The sequence below is a fragment of the Rhinatrema bivittatum genome, chromosome 4, assembly GCF_901001135.1.
Source record: "Rhinatrema bivittatum chromosome 4, aRhiBiv1.1, whole genome shotgun sequence".
NCBI classification, from domain to species: Eukaryota; Metazoa; Chordata; class Amphibia; order Gymnophiona; family Rhinatrematidae; genus Rhinatrema; species Rhinatrema bivittatum.
In genome coordinates, this window is record NC_042618.1 from 169,583,141 (window position 1) to 169,602,095 (window position 18,955).

Genomic DNA, 18,955 nt, shown 5'->3' on the forward strand with positions numbered 1-18,955 from the left:
TTTAAGGATAGGGCGAACTGTAGCCTCTCTTAAATTGGTAGGCATTTTTCCCTGTGTAAGGGAGGGGTGAACAATATCCTTGACAAAATTGCCCAGATCTGACCTCATAACCTTGATTAATGCAGTGCAGCATGAATTAAATGGAAAGTAGTTAGCCTTAAGTGAAACTAGTATTGAGCAGATTTTAACTGTTAAAGGAAGATCGAAGGCAGACCAAGAAACAGGAGAAGAGGAAGAGACAAGAGGATGGGGGGGACTGGTTGTAGAACCTGGCAAACCCTTCGTGAGTGAGATAATTTTCCTGTTAAAGAAGTCAGCGAAAATCTCACTTGACAGTGAGGGTGGAATGGAGGGGCCATTTTGAAGTGTTTAGTGTCAATAATAGTTTTATATAGTGCTAATTTAGCTTGATAGGCTTCCCTATTTAGCTCTTTTTCCGCTACCTCCGTTCAATTCGTCGTAACACGTGTTAGAATTTTTAATTCAGCAGAGTACCAGGATGAGTAATGTTTACAAGGGACCCGAGTCAGTTTAATGGGTGCAATGTCATCCAGGGCAGAGTGAAGTGAGGTCTGCCAATTAGACACAGGATCTTCAACGTCAGAATTCGTAGGAGTACAAAGCAAAGGTAGACAGCAGTTGAGAAGATGCTCAAACTCTATAGGGAGCGGTATAAGAGGCTGGCAGTTCTGGCAAGGATCGGAGACTTGAGGCCAAGGACTGTTACCTTACAATGAAGTAAGTGGTAGTCTGACCAAGGGACAAGAATCGATGAGACCAATGATGAATGGCAAGCAACCCATTTATTGAGTACAAAGACTAGGTCCAATGCATGGTCTAGACCAGGGGTCCCCAATCCTGTCTTGGGGGCGCATCAGCCAGTCGGATTTTCAGGATATCCACAATGAATATGCATGAGAGAAAATTTGCATGCACTGCCTCCATAACACGCAAATTCTCTCTCATGCATATTCATTGTGGATATCCTGAAAACCCGATTGGCTGGTGGGCCCCCAGGACAGGGCTGGGGACCACTGGGCTAGACTATGTGTTGTGGCTTGAATGATCTGAGATGCTCTTAATGAGGACATAGTGCTGAAGAGAAATTCACTGCTGGTAGAGGGAAGACATCTACATGGAGACTGAACTTTCCTAAGACTATAGTGTTTTTCATATCAACTTTTGCAGTGAGTGTGGTCAAATAAAGATGAGCAATTAGCAGTTAAGTAACCAGGGGGCACTATATATCAGACATAAAAGGCAATCTTGTGATGAAGTTAAAAAAAAAAAAATCTCTAAGGCTGCCATAGTTACAATGGGGATGGGAGTTAAACTGAGGGAAAATGTAGCTACAACCGGGAGGCTGCTACTGGATCTAGTATGGCACGGTTTAGAGAAAATAGAGTAACCAGGTAGCTGTAGCTGATTCAATAGTGCAACACCAGAAGATAGGAGCCATGATTCATTGATGCACACTAGATCCAAGGAACTGTTCTTGGTTAAGTCTAATAAAATGGGGCTTACATGAAGAAAAGACTGAGCATTAATGAGATCAAGTGATAGAACACCAAGATTCATAGTATCAATGCCACTGAAGATGTCAGTGTGAATAGATATTAAAGCAGTGCGATTGCTTCCAAGGCTACCATACTTGGAAACTTTGTAAAGCAGGCGGCCATAAAGTCCTCTGCAACAAATTATGGTGATGTATTGCTCCATTTTTAGGAGGAGAAACAGAAACCAACAAATTAGATAATATATTTTAAAAGGTCTTTTAATAAGTGAGCCAAATAAATGGTAATACATATTGTAAAATAAAGTGCTTATCTAGCATACAATATCATACAACAGTTCAAAGTTATAATAACACTTTAAGCCTTTGTAGGAGGTAAATTACATCAAATACAACCAGCGGCATACTTAAAGCATTTGGCACCTGAGGCTGATATTTCATTGGCATCCCCCCCCCCACCAATAAATAATTTTAAAATTTGCTAAACTGATAAAATATTTCAAAACAGCAGACACCAAATAACAGCCCATAATTAAAATAAGAATTTTAAAAATATCCCATTCTCCATATCTGTCATCCTAAGATTGTTGTAGACTGGGGGCATGCAAGCACATGCATACAACACACAAAATATGCTCCCTCTCTCTCATACTTGAATAGTTACCCCAGTTTTATTCTTGTTAATTGTAAACCGATCCGATATGGTTATTTACTATGAAGGTCGATATATAAAACTCTTAAATAAATAAATAAATAAATAAATATACATACACACACACACACACACACACACACACACGCTTGGTGAGAGACAGCATCTGTGTGAGTAAGAGAGAGACACACTTTCTTTGTATCTCTCTTACACACTAACACACACACATGCTTCCACGGTCTCTCTCTCTCACATTCAGACAAAAACTGAACTGGAAACCACAAGCTAGATTCTGTATGCAATCAATAATGGAAAAGCAGAAAATCACTATTCCTCAAAACAATACAATCAAGAAATATAAATCAATCAGAATAGTAAAACCATACTAATGAAATATACATTTCAAAATAGCTGATGAATATTCAATTAAAAGCTCCTGTACACATTTTTAAAAATTTCCTAAACATCGATAAGTATTTTGAAACAGCAGACATCAAATAACACCCAGTAATTAAAACTAATCAGGATTTAAAAAATTCCCCGCTCTCCATATCTTTCACCCTGTCATGAACTAGGGGTACACAAACACAAATAAAATATGCTCCTTCTGTCTCACACACTTGGTGAGAGACAGAGGGTGCTTGAGTGTCTGTGTAAGACACATGTTTCCTCCATCTCTCTCTCTCTCTCTCTCTCTCTCAAACATATACACAAGAAGTGGGTGTTTTTGTGTATCTCTCAAACAATTCCTGTGTCTCACAAGCACACACTCCTGCTTCCTCTCTCTCACGCCTGCACACACACAGGCACCCTCTCATATATACACATAGGCGCACACACACTCACTCTCTCATACACTGGCACTCACTCTCACTAGGCCAGTCTCTCACACACATTTTGGGGTGATAAGTGTCTAATGATCTGAAGTCGGCGAAACAATGTGACAAGGCGATAGCTAAAGCCAGAAGAATGCTGGGCTGCATAGAGAGAGGAATATCGAGTAAGAAAAGGAAAGTGATTATCCCCTTGTACAGGTCCTTGGTGAGACTTCACCTGGAGTACTGTGTTCAGTTCTGGAGACCGTATCTCCAAACAGACAGAGACAAGATGGAGGCGGTCCAGAGAAGAGCGACCAAAAAGGTGGAGGGTCTTCATCAAATGACTTGTGAGGAGAGATTGAAGAATCTAAATATGTACACCCTGGAGGAAAGGAGGAGCAGGGGTGATATGATACATACTTTCAGATACTTGAAAGGTTTTAATGAGCCAAAGCCAATGACAAACCTTTTCCGTCAGAAAAAAATCAACAGAACCAGAGGTCACGATTTGAAGCTCCACGGAGGAAGACTCAGAACCAATGTCAGGAAGTATTTCTTCATGGAGAGGGTGGTGGATGCCTGGAATGCCCTTCCGGAGGAAGTGGTGAAGACCAGAACTGTGAAGGACTTCAAAGGGGCGTGGGATAAACACTGTGGATCCATAAAGTCAAAAGGACGTGAATGAAGAGTGGGTGGCTCGCGGGAATGACGGCTACTACCTGGAGATAATACCCTTATTCAATAAACATACACATGGATAATGCGACTCCAACATTGCTCTAAGCTTCAATGGCAAGAGGAAATGTGGAAAAAAGGATTTGCATTCACAAAAAAGTGGGGAGTAGCTTGCTTGTTACGGCGGTTCCTACCCCAAACCAAATAAGCCTGATACTTCACTTTTAATGCATATCCAGCATAGCTCTCTGCTTCAACGGCAGGGGAGAAAGACCGATACTTCACGCATATCCAGCACAGCTCTCTGCTTCAACGGCAGGGGGCATGAAGAAAAGTGGATCTATATACAGACAACCACCAAGGACTGAATTACATAGTCTGGGTAAATAAATAAGCATGGGTGTAGCTTGCTTATTGCGGCAGTTACTACCCCTAACTAATTAAGCTAGATATTTCACTTAGATGCAGTTACAACACTGCTCTCTACATTAATGGTGGGGGTGGAAGGGAAATAGAACCAAAAGGTTACTAAGAGCCAAGAGAAACAGATAAGTATGAGAAAAAAAAAAGTGCAAAGCTTGCTGGGCAGACTGGATGGGTCGTTTGGTGGTCTTCTGCCATCATTTCTATGTTTCTTCTGCCGCCAGCTCCCAGGAACCGCTAGCGGCACTGCAGGGCCTTGTCTTCTGCTGCTGACCTCTTCTACAGGACTCTCCCAGCACATCACTTCTTGGCACCACCGTTGTGGGCCCTTCCTGCTGTCATGCAGGGTGCCCCCCCCCCCCCCAGTATGCCACTGAATACAACATGGGGTGGGAGTTAGGTACAGGTACTAAAACTGAAGAGAACTAAGGGAGAAAATGCCAAGACAATAGAGGTGAACATAAAGGAGCATGCTCCTTAGTCATGCAATGGTGGCGTGTGCCTCTGCACGTTTCTAATCTGCAGAACCCAAAGATATTGAAGGGTAGGGCTTCAAAGCAGAGTTACAGCAGCTAAAAAAAATAGAAAATGGTGACCTGAAGGAAAAACACAATAGGCAAATTCTCCCCAGTGCAGCAGTCGGTCCTACACGCTGCAGGCATGCAGTACAGCAGGTGAGATAGTCACTAGAGCTGTCTGAAGTCTGTGGTGCTGTAGGTGGAATGGAAGGGAAACTGGTGCTGTCATAATCCTGCATCCATGAGGGTAATCAGACAGTGTGCGCTGCACACTGCTCAAATTCTCATGCCATTCTCACAAGATTGACAACATTGTAAGATTTCAAGCACTGTTGTGCAGGAAGATGTCACCAGTTTCTTCTCCACCTGCAGGCTGGCAGTGCTGCTTCTTTGTTCTGCATTCTCAACTGGGAGAACAAATACTTGCAAATTCTGCACAGAAAAGGGAAATTATGTGTAAATTCTGCACTCTGTAGTTACACAGAATTCCCCCAATAGTAAAGTGTTTGTGTCAGAGTGAGAATGAGACTTGTCTCTTGAGTAGGGCAGCTTTAACTATTTAGGGGGCCCTAGACAAACAGTTGTGGCCGAGTCCCCTTTTATTTTTCTCCAGAGTGCCTGCCATCCTTCCTCAGCTCTCCCAACCCCCAGCATTCTCTTCCTTCCTTCCCTCTTGCATCAGTGTCCCCCCCCCCCCCCCTCTAACTAATCTTGCCTATGTCCCTACCTGCTACACGTTTCCTCCTGTTCTGTGCTGGCCGACAGGTGCGCAGCTGTATGCTGTCTTTTGCATCAGCGTCTATGTCTGTCTAAGAGAGAATGAATGAGCAGGCAATGCCTCTGGCAACTCGAACTCAAAAGCGAGGGAGATGGGGGTTGTAGTTCTATTTAAATTATGGTAATTTGTAATATTATATTGATAACTATATTTGTATATTCAAATTCACTTATAGTAGTTATACAGGCAAATTCCATGCAAACTTTTGTTTTCCTTCTGGCGTACGAGTGGCCGATCCTAGTATCGTGCCAAATGGTGAAGGCATCAAATATCCAGGCCAAAAACGACTGCACCTGTGCCAAGGAGCCGACTTCACAAGGGCGCTGCCATGGTACTGTGGGACTTTTACGGGGCGGTAGGCAGAAAGGGCCTTCCTCTACTTTTATTCTTCATGCTCCCTCTCGCCTCCGGCCATTGCGCGACCCTTCTCTTCTAAATACTGAGCAAAAGTTTCGTATCGCATTGCTGCTGCCTGCTGTCCTCTTGGCTCCTGAGATAGCGCCTACCGCTGCTTTTCCACAGACACAAGCGCTGGGCGGTGCGAGGCTCGGGACGTCGCTCCCCAGTCTCCCGGAAACGGAAGCAGCTCCATGTGACGTCACTGCTCGCAGCCCGCCGGCACTTCCGCTTCGAGGTTCGGCGCACCGGTTTGTCCCCTCGGGCCCCCTGTATGGGGCGGAGGCCGCAGGGTTCAGCACTGCTCCTGCCACTATGGGCAATATCTTCGGGCGAAAGAGACGGAGCCGCGTGACGGAGCAGGACAAGGCTGTGCTGGTGAGAAGGGCACTCGTGAGGGAAGGGGCTGGGCTGGTAACGATGATGCCCCATCCTGGGGGCAGTGGGGCCGGGACAGGGGGGGGGGTGGGGTGGTTGAGCTGTCACAGATATGCTGCACTCTCCCCTTATTCATAATGTTACTTTAAGCTCTTTGCTGGCAAAACGTGTGATAAACAAATGGTGAGGATGGTGATAATTTACTTGCTCTGTTTTTGTTGGCCTTTTATAGATGGGAGGTCTCCAGCCTTCTCCGCCCTTGGTCTTGCCCAGGCTCCCCCTCTCTGTATAGGCCACTGTTCTTAGGCGGGAAATAAAGGTGCAGTAGACATATAGTCATAAGAAATTAAGGGATAACGTGGAAATGCTGCTGCTGTTCATACTGGTGTGATGTCAAAACCAATGTCAACCAAGCAGAACTCTCAGACTCTCCCTCTTTAGCTTCTCTCCTCTTCTCCATGTTACTGTTCTTATTACACCTACCAACTCTAGTGGTATCAGTGTCCTATTTGGTACCCGGGGCAGATACTTCCTTTGGCGGCCCCCCCCCCCCCCCCCCTCCATATATAATTTAAAAATTTCCTAAACATCGATAAAATATTTCAAAATAGCAGACATCAAATAACACCCAATAATGAAAACTAATCGGGATTTTAAAAGTCTCCTGCTTTCCATATCTGTCATCCTAAGATTGTAATAGACTGGGGGCACTCATGCACACACACAATATGCTTTCTCTTTCTCTTACACACATACATACAGGCTTGGTGAGAAACAGGGAGCATGTGTGTGAAAGACACATACACTTTGTCTCTGTTTCTCTTTCTCTCTCTCTCTTCCCCTCTTTCTCTCTCTCACTTACTCTTCCTCTCTCACACACACTCTCTCTTCCTCTGTCTCACACACTAACATACATACCCAAAAACTGAACTGGACAACACAAGCTAGATTCTGTATGCAGTGCAACAGTGGAAAAGCAGAACATCACTATTCCACAAAACAATACAATCAAGAAATATAAATCAATCAGAATAGTAAAACCATACTAAAAAATATACATATCAAAACCACTGATGAATAGAATAACATCAATAATTAGAAGCTCCTGTACAAATTTTTAAAAATTTCCTAAGCATCGCTAAAATATTTCAAAACAGCAGACACATCAAATAATACCCAATAATTTAAAAGTAAAAAATATTTTAAATATCTCCTGCTCTCAATATGTTACCCTGAGATTGTCATGAACTGGGGATAAATGCAGACACGAACAAAATATGCTCCCTCTGTCTCACACACACATACGTGCTTGGTGAGAGACAGAGACAGCCTGAGAGTGTGTGCATGTGAGACAGACACACATGCTTCTTCTGTCAATCTCTCAAACACACAACTCCTTCCTCTGTATCTCACACACACACACACACTTCCTCTGTCTCTTTCTCTCTCACACACCCACATGCCTCCTTTGTCTCAGACACACACTTTACAGGGTCCCACAGAAACTGGGAATGCAGAGGAGGAAAGTAGGCAGTCGATAAGCAGCACAAGGAGGCAGATATATACCTTCAATTTGCCAAGACTAGCATGCAGCAGACAAGAACTTTAAATTTTGAAGGCCACAACAGCAGCATCGCCTCCACAGGACTTGAAGATGGCTGGACTTTAAGAAGACAGGCGTGGACTCAGAGATGGCTAGGCTAGCCCAAGACTTGCAGAAAGGGAGGCAGCAGCCATATAGCAGATAGAGCGGTATGCAGTGCATCAGCAACCAAAGCAGGAAGCTGTGGATGATCAGCGGTTTCTTTGTAGGTCTGGAGTTAGGGCTCTGGCTGGTTCGGCAGTGTGCTCACATGTACATGCCATGCAGTCAAACACTGAAGACAAGGTGCAAAACAAATCACTGGTTGCCCCCCATCGACCCCCCTCTCCACCCATCGTGGTAGTGCAAATTGGGATTTGAGACTTGGCGACAGTAGCCTTGCCTGAGTCACAGCAAGGAAGGAACCATGAGAGGGACAGGATGGGCAGAGAACGGCTCAAGGCAATCTGCTGCTTGAAGCGAAGGATGAAATAGCACCCTACCCCCATGATGCGGTGAAATCACAAAGAGGGTTGGAAAGGGGTGTCCCCCTTGGAGTCTGACCCCTTTGGTGATTTTCAATGCTGGGGAAGGGAGGCAGGAGTCAGGGGTCCCAAAGGCGTGTCAGATATCGCTGATACTTCTTTTCTAAGAAGCTAGTCACACTCTTGGGAACCCTATTTTATTTATTTGACTTACATTCCGCCTTTCAGCCATTTCAAAGCGGATTACATTCAGGTAGATATATCCCTTTCCCCAAAAGGTTCACAATCTGTTCCTGAGGCGATGGAGGGGGAAGTGACTTGCCCAAGGTTACAAGGAGCAGCAGTAGGATTTGAACCCTGGCTTCTTTGGTTCACAGCCCACTGCTGTAATTACTAGGCTACTTCTCCACTCCCTATCGTCTGCCTCCCACCCTTACCCAGCATCTGTCCCTGGGGATGTGAGAAGTCAGTGAATGGTGGGAGTCTGTGTGTGTGTGTGGCACACTCAGGACTGGTGCAAGGGCATTAGATTCCCTGGAAGAACCTTATTATCTTTCATCCTCCTTTCCCTCCCCTCCCCACACAATTAAAAATGATGCATCTTTTTTGTATTTTAAAATTTATTAACTACTTCCCCAAATTAAAAAGGGAGATTTTATATGGAAAAGGGACATTCAAATTACAGACTTCTGAAGTAAAACTATCATTTACAAAAATATGTATATTCTATTTATATGTACAGCAAAAAATACACTTTAAATAATAGTTTAATAGGCTGCTTAAACTGCCTTTCTCATAGTAAATCAAGGCAGTTCACTGGATCCCATATGGTATTAGGCCTAAGGTAAAGTGCACTGGGTGTGGACTTGAGCCACAGAAATCCAGGAATAAACTAAACTCCAGTTCCAGTATAGTAAGCCTTCTATATCATAACTGCCAGCACTTAACTTATTGAAAAGCAGTACGGCCCTGAATACCTATACTCCTCCTATTAGGAACACAGATTAAAGCCACATTGTAAATCCGTACACAGAAACTGCACATTAGCAGAATACCTGACCTCAGTCACAACGCCAGAACAGACGCCCTCATCATATTCAGAATGAAGGGAACATAAAGTATAAATAGAAACATGCAGACAAAAACTGAACTGGAAATCACAAGAAACCAAACTCTGTATGCAATGCAAATACAATCAAGCAATGTAAAACATTAAACGTGCAATAAAAAAGAATGTTAAATCAGCTGACGAACAGAACAATATCCAATAAACAAAACAGATAAAAATGTTTTAAAAAATTACCAAGCACTATTAAAATATTTCAAAACAGCAGACAGTAATTAAAGCTAACAAAGATAAAAAAAATCTCCCACTCTCCATACCTGGGAACTTTAGATTTCCAGTCCTCCTGAGATTGTCGAGGATTGGAGGAAGGTGCATAAACTTTAAACCTTTCTCTCACACACTTGCACAGGGGCACACTCATGCACACACACTCTTATACACAACACCCTCTCTTACACACAGACATTCTCACAGGTCCAGTTTCTCACATCCATTTTGTACCTCTTCTTCGGCCGCTGGCTGCAGAGCAGGGGCTCTTCTGCTGCTGCCAGCTCTGGGGAAATACCAGCGGCCCCCATAGGGCTGCCTCTTCCACATCAGGCCTTGCTTTTGCTGGTGGATAGTGGGAACCCTGCCAGCACGTCACCTCTCTGCACCGCCAGGACAGCGGTGTTTGTGTGCTGGCCTGAATGCAGGGTGAGGCGGTCAGGGTAGCGAAGGTTTTGGGTCACTTTTGCCGCCTTACCCCTGCCCCTGAGGATGGAAGCTGGAGGGTAGAGTCGGCATGAGAAGCAAGTGCTCAGGGCAGGCAAATCATGCATTTTTTTTCTCTTCTGCAGCTGTGCTGCCAGATTGTGCTACAGAACATTCCCAATGGCACCCTTCCTTCCTTCCTTCCTTCCCCCTGTTGTTACCCGGCGTGGACTGCCTCCTTGGCCTCCCCCATACACCATTGAGTAGTAGTGTTTTTATTTACCATCACATCAGAATCCTTCAGGCTGTGCCGTGATGTCTGCTGTGTACTAAAGTGAAAAAGTCTCGCGTTCCTCATTCAGCAACTGAAGCAGCAGCGGGATAAACTGAGGCAGTACCAGAAGAAGATCACTCTGCAGCTGGAACGGGAGAGGGAGGTGGCTCGCCAGCTGCTGCGAGATGGCAAGAAAGAGTAAGTGAGGGGAAAATTCCAATTTACACATACCGTAGTGCAAAGAATGTAATCTTCATGTAAAAAGAAATTAATTATATGCCTCCCCCTCTTTCCTGCATCCTTTTAGGTCAAGATTGAGAGGGTGTTAGTTTCATTTTTATGGAAGAAGAAACCTCCTCATATAGCACTATGAAAACTGAAACTTGACAAAGATAAGGGTGGGGGTTGGTTCCCAGACTTCCTAAGTTACCATTATGCTTTTCTCTTGAGGTATGGAGTCGATGGCTCTTAAACAATGAAGATTTACATTAGAAACCCAATTGACTTACCCTAGAAAAAAATCCATAGTGGCTCCTTTACCATTTAACCTACTGTCCCATGTGAGAGCTCCCTAGGTCTTAAGGAAGGTCCCAGCCTTGCATGCTGTGCATCAAGGTCTATGCATTTAGATAAATTGTTACAGAATTGTCGGAACTTTCATAAACATCCACTATAGCATAACCCACAATTATTAATGAAAAGGAAATAAATTGGCAAAAAGGCAGATAAAGGGGATCTGGACTCTTGGCCAGTTGACAGACTGTATGCCATTTTATTCTTTGAAGAGTTAGTTCAGTTGTATCAGATACCATGATCTCAGAGTTAAGCAGCTTCACTTGTGTCATATAAGGCGTGCTGTTCCTCTCTTGAAATCACTGGCTGACAACCCCAAACTTTAATACTTAAGTCCTAAATTTTACTCCCAAGGTCATGAGGCTTCCTTATTTTATAGAGAACTCTGTGTTCATTCCACTTAGGGATGTACAGGGCTGGAAGCAATTTGCATCTGGGCTCCTCAACTGGAATTGCTTTTGGGCACAAACTTTGATATTTTATATTTTACCTTGCATCAGGTGGCATGGACTCCTGTGAAATGGCATAGAGTTGGGTTGCGAGCAGCTGGAACATGTTGGCATTGGGATCAAAGTGATGGCACACACTCCCACATGTTATTTAGTTGAAATAAGATCCAACCCCTTTGGGCACAAGTTTGGGAGTTCATCAGAAGAAGTTTACCTCTTCAGCAATCCCCAACTTACAAAATGGTCATTTTATGGTCCTGCAATATTGCAGATATGTTAACTGCTAATCAAAGTGAATTGTTGGATATTCTAGTGACACATGCTTTGCAAACGGTACTTGGTAACTGGAAGGACAATAGATTGCATAACTGTACATTTTGGTGGAATACAATCTGGATGATGTACATATACGAGCTGGCTGTGGCAGTTGTGTCAGAAAAAGCGGGTTCATGCTATTTGGCAGTATATATTTGACTACTTGGGTTCCTAATGTTTGTCTTATTTACTAGAAAAGGTCACATTAGAGTATAAGTACACGAATACTCCTGTACAAAAATTGTTTTTGTCAACTTTACTATTCTTTTTTTGTAAAGATTTGTTATAATAAAAAGATTGAAATAAAAATAAAATAGCCAACAACAAAGGCAGACAGAACGTTCCTTGGCTTGAAGCTTGCCAAACTAATATATATAGTACTGTTTTTTGTATAGAACTATATTCACAACCTCTGTGCCCCTATAGTATACTAACTCACCCAGTCTATCTAGACCCAAATTGCAAAAATCCTTAAACTGATTGCTACACTTACAATGCATTGCTTCCGACATATTTATATTATGTTAAATTCGGGTACCTTATTAATAGCTGCATTCTTACACTTTCCATTCACTGTATCTGCTATGTGCCATTGTAATCTTTTGTAACATGCCTTGACCTCTCTGGTTGGAAAGGCTTGATTATAAATAGACAATGATACTAATGGAAGCTCTCTTGCAAGGAAAATTTATTTTTCTCTCATTCCATATTTTGTATCATCTGAATTTAACTTGTTTAAAGAGTTGCTGAATTTACAGCTGTTAAAGGATCAGTGGGAACATCTCATGTTGGCTGGGGAATCTATGAACATTTGTTCCTTCTCATTCCTCAAAAAGCCTCCTTGTAAAACTTTTCTGTGTTAGAATTGATGCCATATCCTCTGTGCTTCATCTTCTGCACACCCTAAAATCCATCTATGATTTAATGGTGGTAGCTTCTAGTGGTGTCATTTTTTTTTACCTCTCTATTTTGTTCATCTAGGAAAGCTAAGTTGCTGCTAAAGAAGAAACGATACCAAGAACAACTTCTAGATAAAACTGAAAATCAGATCAGCAATTTGGAACACATGGTAGGTGAATCTGGCTAATGAGCTACCAGTGTTTGTCTCAGTGCCCTAAATCCTGTATCTGTAAGGACATCATATGCTTTCAAATATTTGGTTTACTGGAACTGAAGAACAGTATTAGAGCAGATGCGATATTAAAGGATTATAACATTTTCAAAATTGAATTTCTCCCTGTAATGGAAGGAGACCCTTCTCAGTAAGCAGCAGTGCTACCACCGTTTACTTGGCCTGTACTGATGTTACAAAGCCTCATGTGGAGTGTATTAGAAATCTGCAGCTGTCACTGTGCCATGCTGTTTGGTTTGTGATGTTCTCAATTTTGTTCTCTAGGTTCAAGATATAGAATTTACTCAAATTGAAATGAAAGTGATTGAAGGATTGAAAGTTGGCAATGAATGTCTGAAGAAAATGCATGAGGTGAGTACTGTGACTGAAGGCAGATACTACATATCCACTTAAGCCATGTGACCCTAGTATTGGACCCTGTACAGGGTTAGAAGCTCAGTGTTTTTACTGGGTTCTGACAGCAGATATAGGGCCTGCAGCAAGAGCAGTGTCACAGTTTATAAGTGGTCTAGAGCTTGGTCCTCTGCAGACCGTTTTATATTGGATCAAGAGCCTGCAACTTTGTCCCCATGCAGAGTACATAAGAACATAAGACTTGCCATACCGGGTCAGACCAAAGGTTCATTAAGTTCAATATCCTGTTTTTAGCAGTGGCCAATCCAGCTCACAGGTACCTGGCAGGATCCCAAAGGACAGATAGATGATACCTGGCTCTTAACAGGTTTCCCTTAGTATTCTGTCGTCTTCTTATTGCATATGTGAGATAATTAGGTTGTTCTTTCTGGTTCTGTCTCAAGGTTATGTCAATAGAGGAAGTGGAGAGAATCATGGATGAAACACAGGAATCTATTGAGTACCAGAGGGTAAGTGTCTAGGGCACAGGGCGCAAGCAGGGGAATGAACATTGGGATGGTGCTACAAGGAAATGGGATGTATAAGACGGGCCAGCTGAGGTGTGCAAGAAGATAGATGGGGGGGGGCACATAAGGTGGGTCAGCTTGAGGGGGTGCAGGATGCTAAAGTGTCACTGTTGCCTTGCATCTACTTTTGTTTCTTGCAGCAAATAGATGAAATGCTTGCTGGCAGTCTGACTACCGAAGATGAAGAGGCCATTCTGGAGGAGTTAGATGCTATTGTTCAGGTGAGGCTCCACATAATTCTTCCACTGTATTAATTAGTAACATTTCATATGGCATTTTTTCTCATTTCTAAAAGATGATTTTATGTTTTCAGACGTATAACTCTGAGGCTAGTCTTATGTATTAATTCAATCTCTCTTGCATCAATAGCTGGCACAGTTGACCGGGAAGGAGGCAGATTTATTTATTTATTTTATTTATTTACGGGTTTTTTTATATACCGAGGCACGTTTGCAAAACATCACCTCGGTTCACAATGGATAGGTTAGGACAGATAGGTTAATGCCCTTTTGTCAGATGATTAGCTTCTATGTACTGATGTTGTCTTTGTCTGTAATGCTTCTGCAGGGAGACCTGGAACTTCCAGAAGCCCCAACAGCAGAACCATTTGCTGGAAAAATCCCAGGTATTTTAATACATATAGCACTTACTAAATCACTTTATGCAGGAAAAATCTCTTCCAAATGTTTTAGGTGCAAAGTTTACAACCACTGCCTGAGGGAGTATAAATAACACACACATGATTCTGAAGGCCTTTATCATAATATAATTACAAAATGGCAGCCAGACAGAATGGCCAGGCCTGAAGGAGAGTCTTTTCCGAGGTTGAATCCCTCAGTCCTGCTCTTGTGGCAGCAGGAGCCACTTCTGTCTCCACAGTGCTGTATGATGTACCCAAGTCCTGGGAGCACCAGTCAGGAAACTGGAACCAAAATTTCCTGCACTGTAATGCCTCAGCTGAGCAATGCAAACAGCCTCTGTAAACTGCTCCATTCAGGTTGGAATCAGAGTTTTCCCTAAGCCCCCAGTTCCAAAATCTGGAATCCTTTCTGTTCCAATGAAAAGCAGAGTTCAGCAGAACTGCAGAGGAAAGGGGCAGATGGGAGGATTCCTGAGTGAGTTCTCTCTAGATTCTTTTCAGTCGATATGCAGATAATTTTCTGTGGGAAAGAGCACAGAGCTTTGAAAAGATGTTCCTGTACACGGCTACTGCCGTTCTTTCCAGGTTTTGAAAAGCTGCTGTTGTGAACAATTGCTCCTTGTAGCACTCATTGCCCATGGGAGTTTCCATTCTGGAGAATTGTGGGAGATAGAAGTACTAGCAAGCTGAGTTCACCAAAAGACTGAAAACTCAGCAGAGAAAGAACTAAGACTTGTGCACGGGGAAGTCATTCTCCCCCTGCTTCCTAGGATCTTTTTCCTGGGAAATTGTTTTATGATGCACTGTGGCCAAATTTGCCTTGTGTGAGAAGATCTGGGCATAGCTGCCAAAGTGAGGGGCTTGTGTAAAATATTTTTTAAATATAAATATTTAGTCCATGTAATTTTTATTTGTACAGCGCTGTGCATGTCGAGTAGCTCTATAGAAATATTAAGTAGCAGTAGTAACTACCCTTCCTCCTCTAGCGCCTTTTGCTTGTGTCACCATTTAAGAGAAAAGGGGAGTTTTGTGGGAGCAGTTACTAGAAATGTGTTTGAGAACTCGGTGTGCCAAGGGAATGCCAACTAACAAGGTACCATCAACATATCTATGGCTTTACGATTCAATTTCAGTTGTGGAGTTGGGATGCCCAACTTGTTTTGATTGGAAGTTGAGAGAAAAGCTAGCTGGCCTTTGTTGGTAATTACATTTGCACACTGAATTTATAGCATGTTGAAATAGTCCTCGGGGTCCACCTGCGGCTTTCTGTCTCATTGTACATTACAGAATTAGTAAAAGCACTGCTGTCCTGCCAGGCTCAGGGAGAGCCCTGAATCAGCCTTTAATAGTTTGTCTCTGACTCTACTTAGACAAAGAACCTATCAAGGCCAGACCGAAAGGGGAGCTGGTGGCTGCATCGTAAACTTGCTGTGGTGCCAGTGGGAACTGTTCGAGGATCAGTTGAAATGAAGAGGGGGCTGTTCCAGTTTGTATGGGACGCAGGAACACAAGCTCCATGACAAGCTCACCTCAGAAAAGTGCTGGACAACAGCATAGGAAGATGCAGAAAACAGTCAATTGCTGCCCTTGCATCAAGATTATTTTTTGCTTTTCTTTTGTATTATAAACATGAAGAAACAATTATTCAGCTGCTCAGCTTCTCTTCCGTTAAAAGAACACAAAACTGAAGTTCCAAATTTTCAGCCTTCTAATGGATTATAATAGTGCATCTTGACATTTCAGTGTACTGGAGCCTTTTCTTCCTGTTTCTGCTCTTTCCTTCTGTCCAGTGGCAGCCTACTGTCTGTAATCAAGGTTTGATAACATGTGTGGCACTGGATGTGCTTTTCTTTGCCTACCTGACCCATGTTTTTCTATAGTCTGGTTTTTAGTGGTTCAGCCCCAGGGCTAGGGCTGCTTCTGCAGGTTCAAGTATGAGCACAAGTGCCATGGTGGAGATAAGATGTCTCTTGAAGATTAGTTGGTGGACAAACTGTATAGAGCACCCAATAATGACAGGATTAGAATTTGCTTCTGAAAATAAAATGGACATTTTTTTTTGCATTTGGACAGATTTTGTTTTGCTGGTGCTGTAGATCGTTTGGGTTTCAAACACAAGTAAAGGATGGTGTGATGACTGCAGCAGTGGTCCCTGAGCTCAGCTTCTTCCCATCGAGGCTGGAGGTTGCTTTGTAGGGAATCTCTATTGGTGTAAACAGTGACAGCTACTGGCCCAATTTTGGTGTCTTTGTATTGGGCTCCAGGAAAGGACAGATATTCATGATCTGTGGCTCTTGGTGAGGATCAGACACTGCAGTGGTTGGGCTGGCCAGAAATGGGGAGAGGTTTAAAAGTGGGGAAATTAAACAAAAAAACAAACAACCAAAAAACATGGTTAGTTGCAATGGAGTATAATCCAACTGTGCTGGAAGTACAATGAAGCTTGAAACTACAAAGAGGAGCCTTCAGCTGAGTTTTGAATTGTTCCTGGGGCTGACCTATAAAACCCAGGGAAATGCTGTGCCTTAGAAACAGACTTTCTGACTTCAACTTTTAGCTTCTAGGTTTGGATATCTGGCATTTTTATTACTACAAGGAAAGAATAGCTCCAGTGCCATGAATTGCTTATTTGAGAATCCCCATTATTAAGGTGAAAGTGTTAAGGGAGTCCAGGACTGTGTTGTTTTTGAACACTAGGAACTGCATCAGCACCCAGAAACTGCTGAAGATTAAAGGGTGTTACTGAGATCCTTTTCTTGGAGCATTTTTTATTCAAGGCTAGAATGTCTGTGTATTGCTTCCTAGCTGTGAGGATCTTGTGCTTCCTAATTCAGTTTAGGATAGGTCTGGAGCTTGATTGAGACCCATGAAACATCTGAAAAATGACATTTGCAATAAAATACAAACAAATTGCAGAAAAGTCTAAAAGTTGCCAAATGTTTCATTTTCTTGTACAGACTGCTCGTCACTGCAATTGTAATAAGTATCATAGCAAGAAAACATTGAGTATATGACCAGGATGATGGCCCATCTCGGAATAGAAGCTAGGGCAGGGGGAAGGTGCCCAAAAGGCTGGCCAAGATCCTGTTTATGTTCCAGAGCATTCTGGATTTTATAGTCCATGTTCTCAAAAGCATGCCTATGAGCCTTGGTGTGTAGTTAGGTTACAGGATGGGGATGGGTCACAACTTTAACTTTTGATCTTTGTACATTGTTTTCCAAATTTTTTGCAACTTTTATTTTTTTTATTATTTTTAATGAAATGTTCACACTTCAAGAAACAGGAATACTCAAAACAAACCAACTCTTCCTATTAACTGCAGCAGTTAATTGGAAAGCCTAGCTCTCTGCCTTGGGACTTTTAATTGGACCAATATCTTCTGTATGGACCTGCTGTTCAAGTAAGGTAACATGTCGCAGGTAGGAAAATAATTTACCTATAAAAACTGTTCATTTGACTGCATGTGACCGCGTGCTACTGTTAAGATTACCAATTGACAGAGCATGCAGTCAGGAGGAGGGTGGCTCTAGCAATAGATGGATGAGCATGTAATATTTTGTATGTTTTATTCCAGCGTGCTCCATTGTCATCTGCCTTAGAGAGACCACCTACAGGGGCCTCTACTGTGGAGATATGAGAAACATAAAGGCAAATACAATTGTCACCACAATGATAATGGGAGATTTGAATTACCCCAGTATGGATTGGGTAAATGTCTCATCAGGACATGGTAGGGTGATACAGTTTCTGGATGCCATAAATGACTGCTTTGTGGAGCAGCTGGTCATGAAACTAATAAGAGGGGGAGCTATTTTATATTTAGTTTGCAGTGAAATGCAGGACCTGGAGCAAGGGGTAACTGGTGGGGCTACTTAGCAGTAATCCTAAAGCAGTCAAATTTGACTTAAATCACTGGACAGGAGGACATTAAGTAAAACTACTGAAGAAACATTTAACTTTAAAAAGGGATGCTATGATAAAATGGGGACGCTAGTAAAAAGAAAAAAAATTAAAAGGAGTAGTTACAAAGATTAAAATTTGCACAAGGCATGGATATTGTTTACAAATACTAAATTGGAAGCCCAGGTACAATGTATTCCATGCATTAAAAAAAGATCAAAGGAAGACAAACGATGGCCAGCATGGTTAAATGGTGAGGTGAAAATAAAGGCAAAAAGATGTATTTCAGAAAATGGAAAGCAGATCTGAATGAGGAAAATGGGAAAAACCATAAGCACAAAGAAGTTAAATATAAAGCCAAGAGGCTAAGAAAGAACTTTGAAAAGAAGCTTGCCAAAAAAGCAAAAGCTAATATTAATAAAACTTTCCCAAGTACAGTTGAAGCAAGAAACCAATGAGGGAGTTGCTTGGACTGCTAGATGACCAAGAGGTAAAAGGATGCTTAGGGAATGGCAAGGCCATAGCAGAAAAACTATTTGAATTATTTGCTTCAGTCTTTACTGAAGGGGATGTGGGGGAGATGCCCACCTGGGACACATTCTTTGATGATTCAGAGAAAATGAAGTAAATTTCTGAACATGAAAGATGCAGTAAAGCAAATTGACAAACTAAAGAGTAATACATCACCAGAACCAGATGGTATTTACCACAGCGTTCTGCAAGAATTCAAATATGAAATTGTAGACCTATTACTAGTAATCTGTAACCTTTCAT

At 42.5% G+C, this 18,955-nt stretch overlaps 1 protein-coding gene across 2 annotated transcripts; it reads left to right on the plus strand.

Annotated features, from left to right (window-relative positions):
* The first annotated feature begins 4,182 nt into the window (after positions 1 to 4,182).
* CHMP6 (charged multivesicular body protein 6) lies at positions 4,183 to 17,028 on the plus strand. Of its 2 annotated transcripts, XM_029599202.1 has the most exons (8): positions 5,925 to 6,151; positions 10,340 to 10,449; positions 12,570 to 12,657; positions 12,985 to 13,071; positions 13,518 to 13,583; positions 13,781 to 13,861; positions 14,208 to 14,265; positions 15,651 to 17,028. In XM_029599202.1, the coding sequence occupies exons 1-8, from the start codon at positions 6,089 to 6,091 to the stop codon at positions 15,701 to 15,703; spliced, it is 606 nt and encodes a 201-aa protein (XP_029455062.1). In that variant the 5' UTR covers positions 5,925 to 6,088; the 3' UTR covers positions 15,704 to 17,028. The 2 variants fall into 2 exon arrangements, with proteins under 2 accessions (XP_029455063.1, XP_029455062.1); XM_029599203.1 differs by lacking the exons at positions 10,340 to 10,449; positions 12,570 to 12,657; positions 12,985 to 13,071; ... (2 more) ...; positions 14,208 to 14,265; positions 15,651 to 17,028 and adding an exon at positions 10,124 to 10,265 and having other exon boundaries at positions 4,183 to 6,151.
* The last annotated feature ends 1,927 nt before the right edge of the window (positions 17,029 to 18,955 follow it).

Bases quoted from the DNA above. Each gene is read 5' to 3' on its own strand.
- CHMP6 (XM_029599203.1), top strand. From the start codon at position 5,495: ATGGTAATTTGTAATATTATATTGATAACTATATTTGTATATTCAAAT. The intron at 6,152-10,123 runs GTGAGAAGGGCA...TCTCTTCTGCAG, and splicing joins AGCAGGACAAGGCTGTGCTG to CTGTGCTGCCAGATTGTGCT.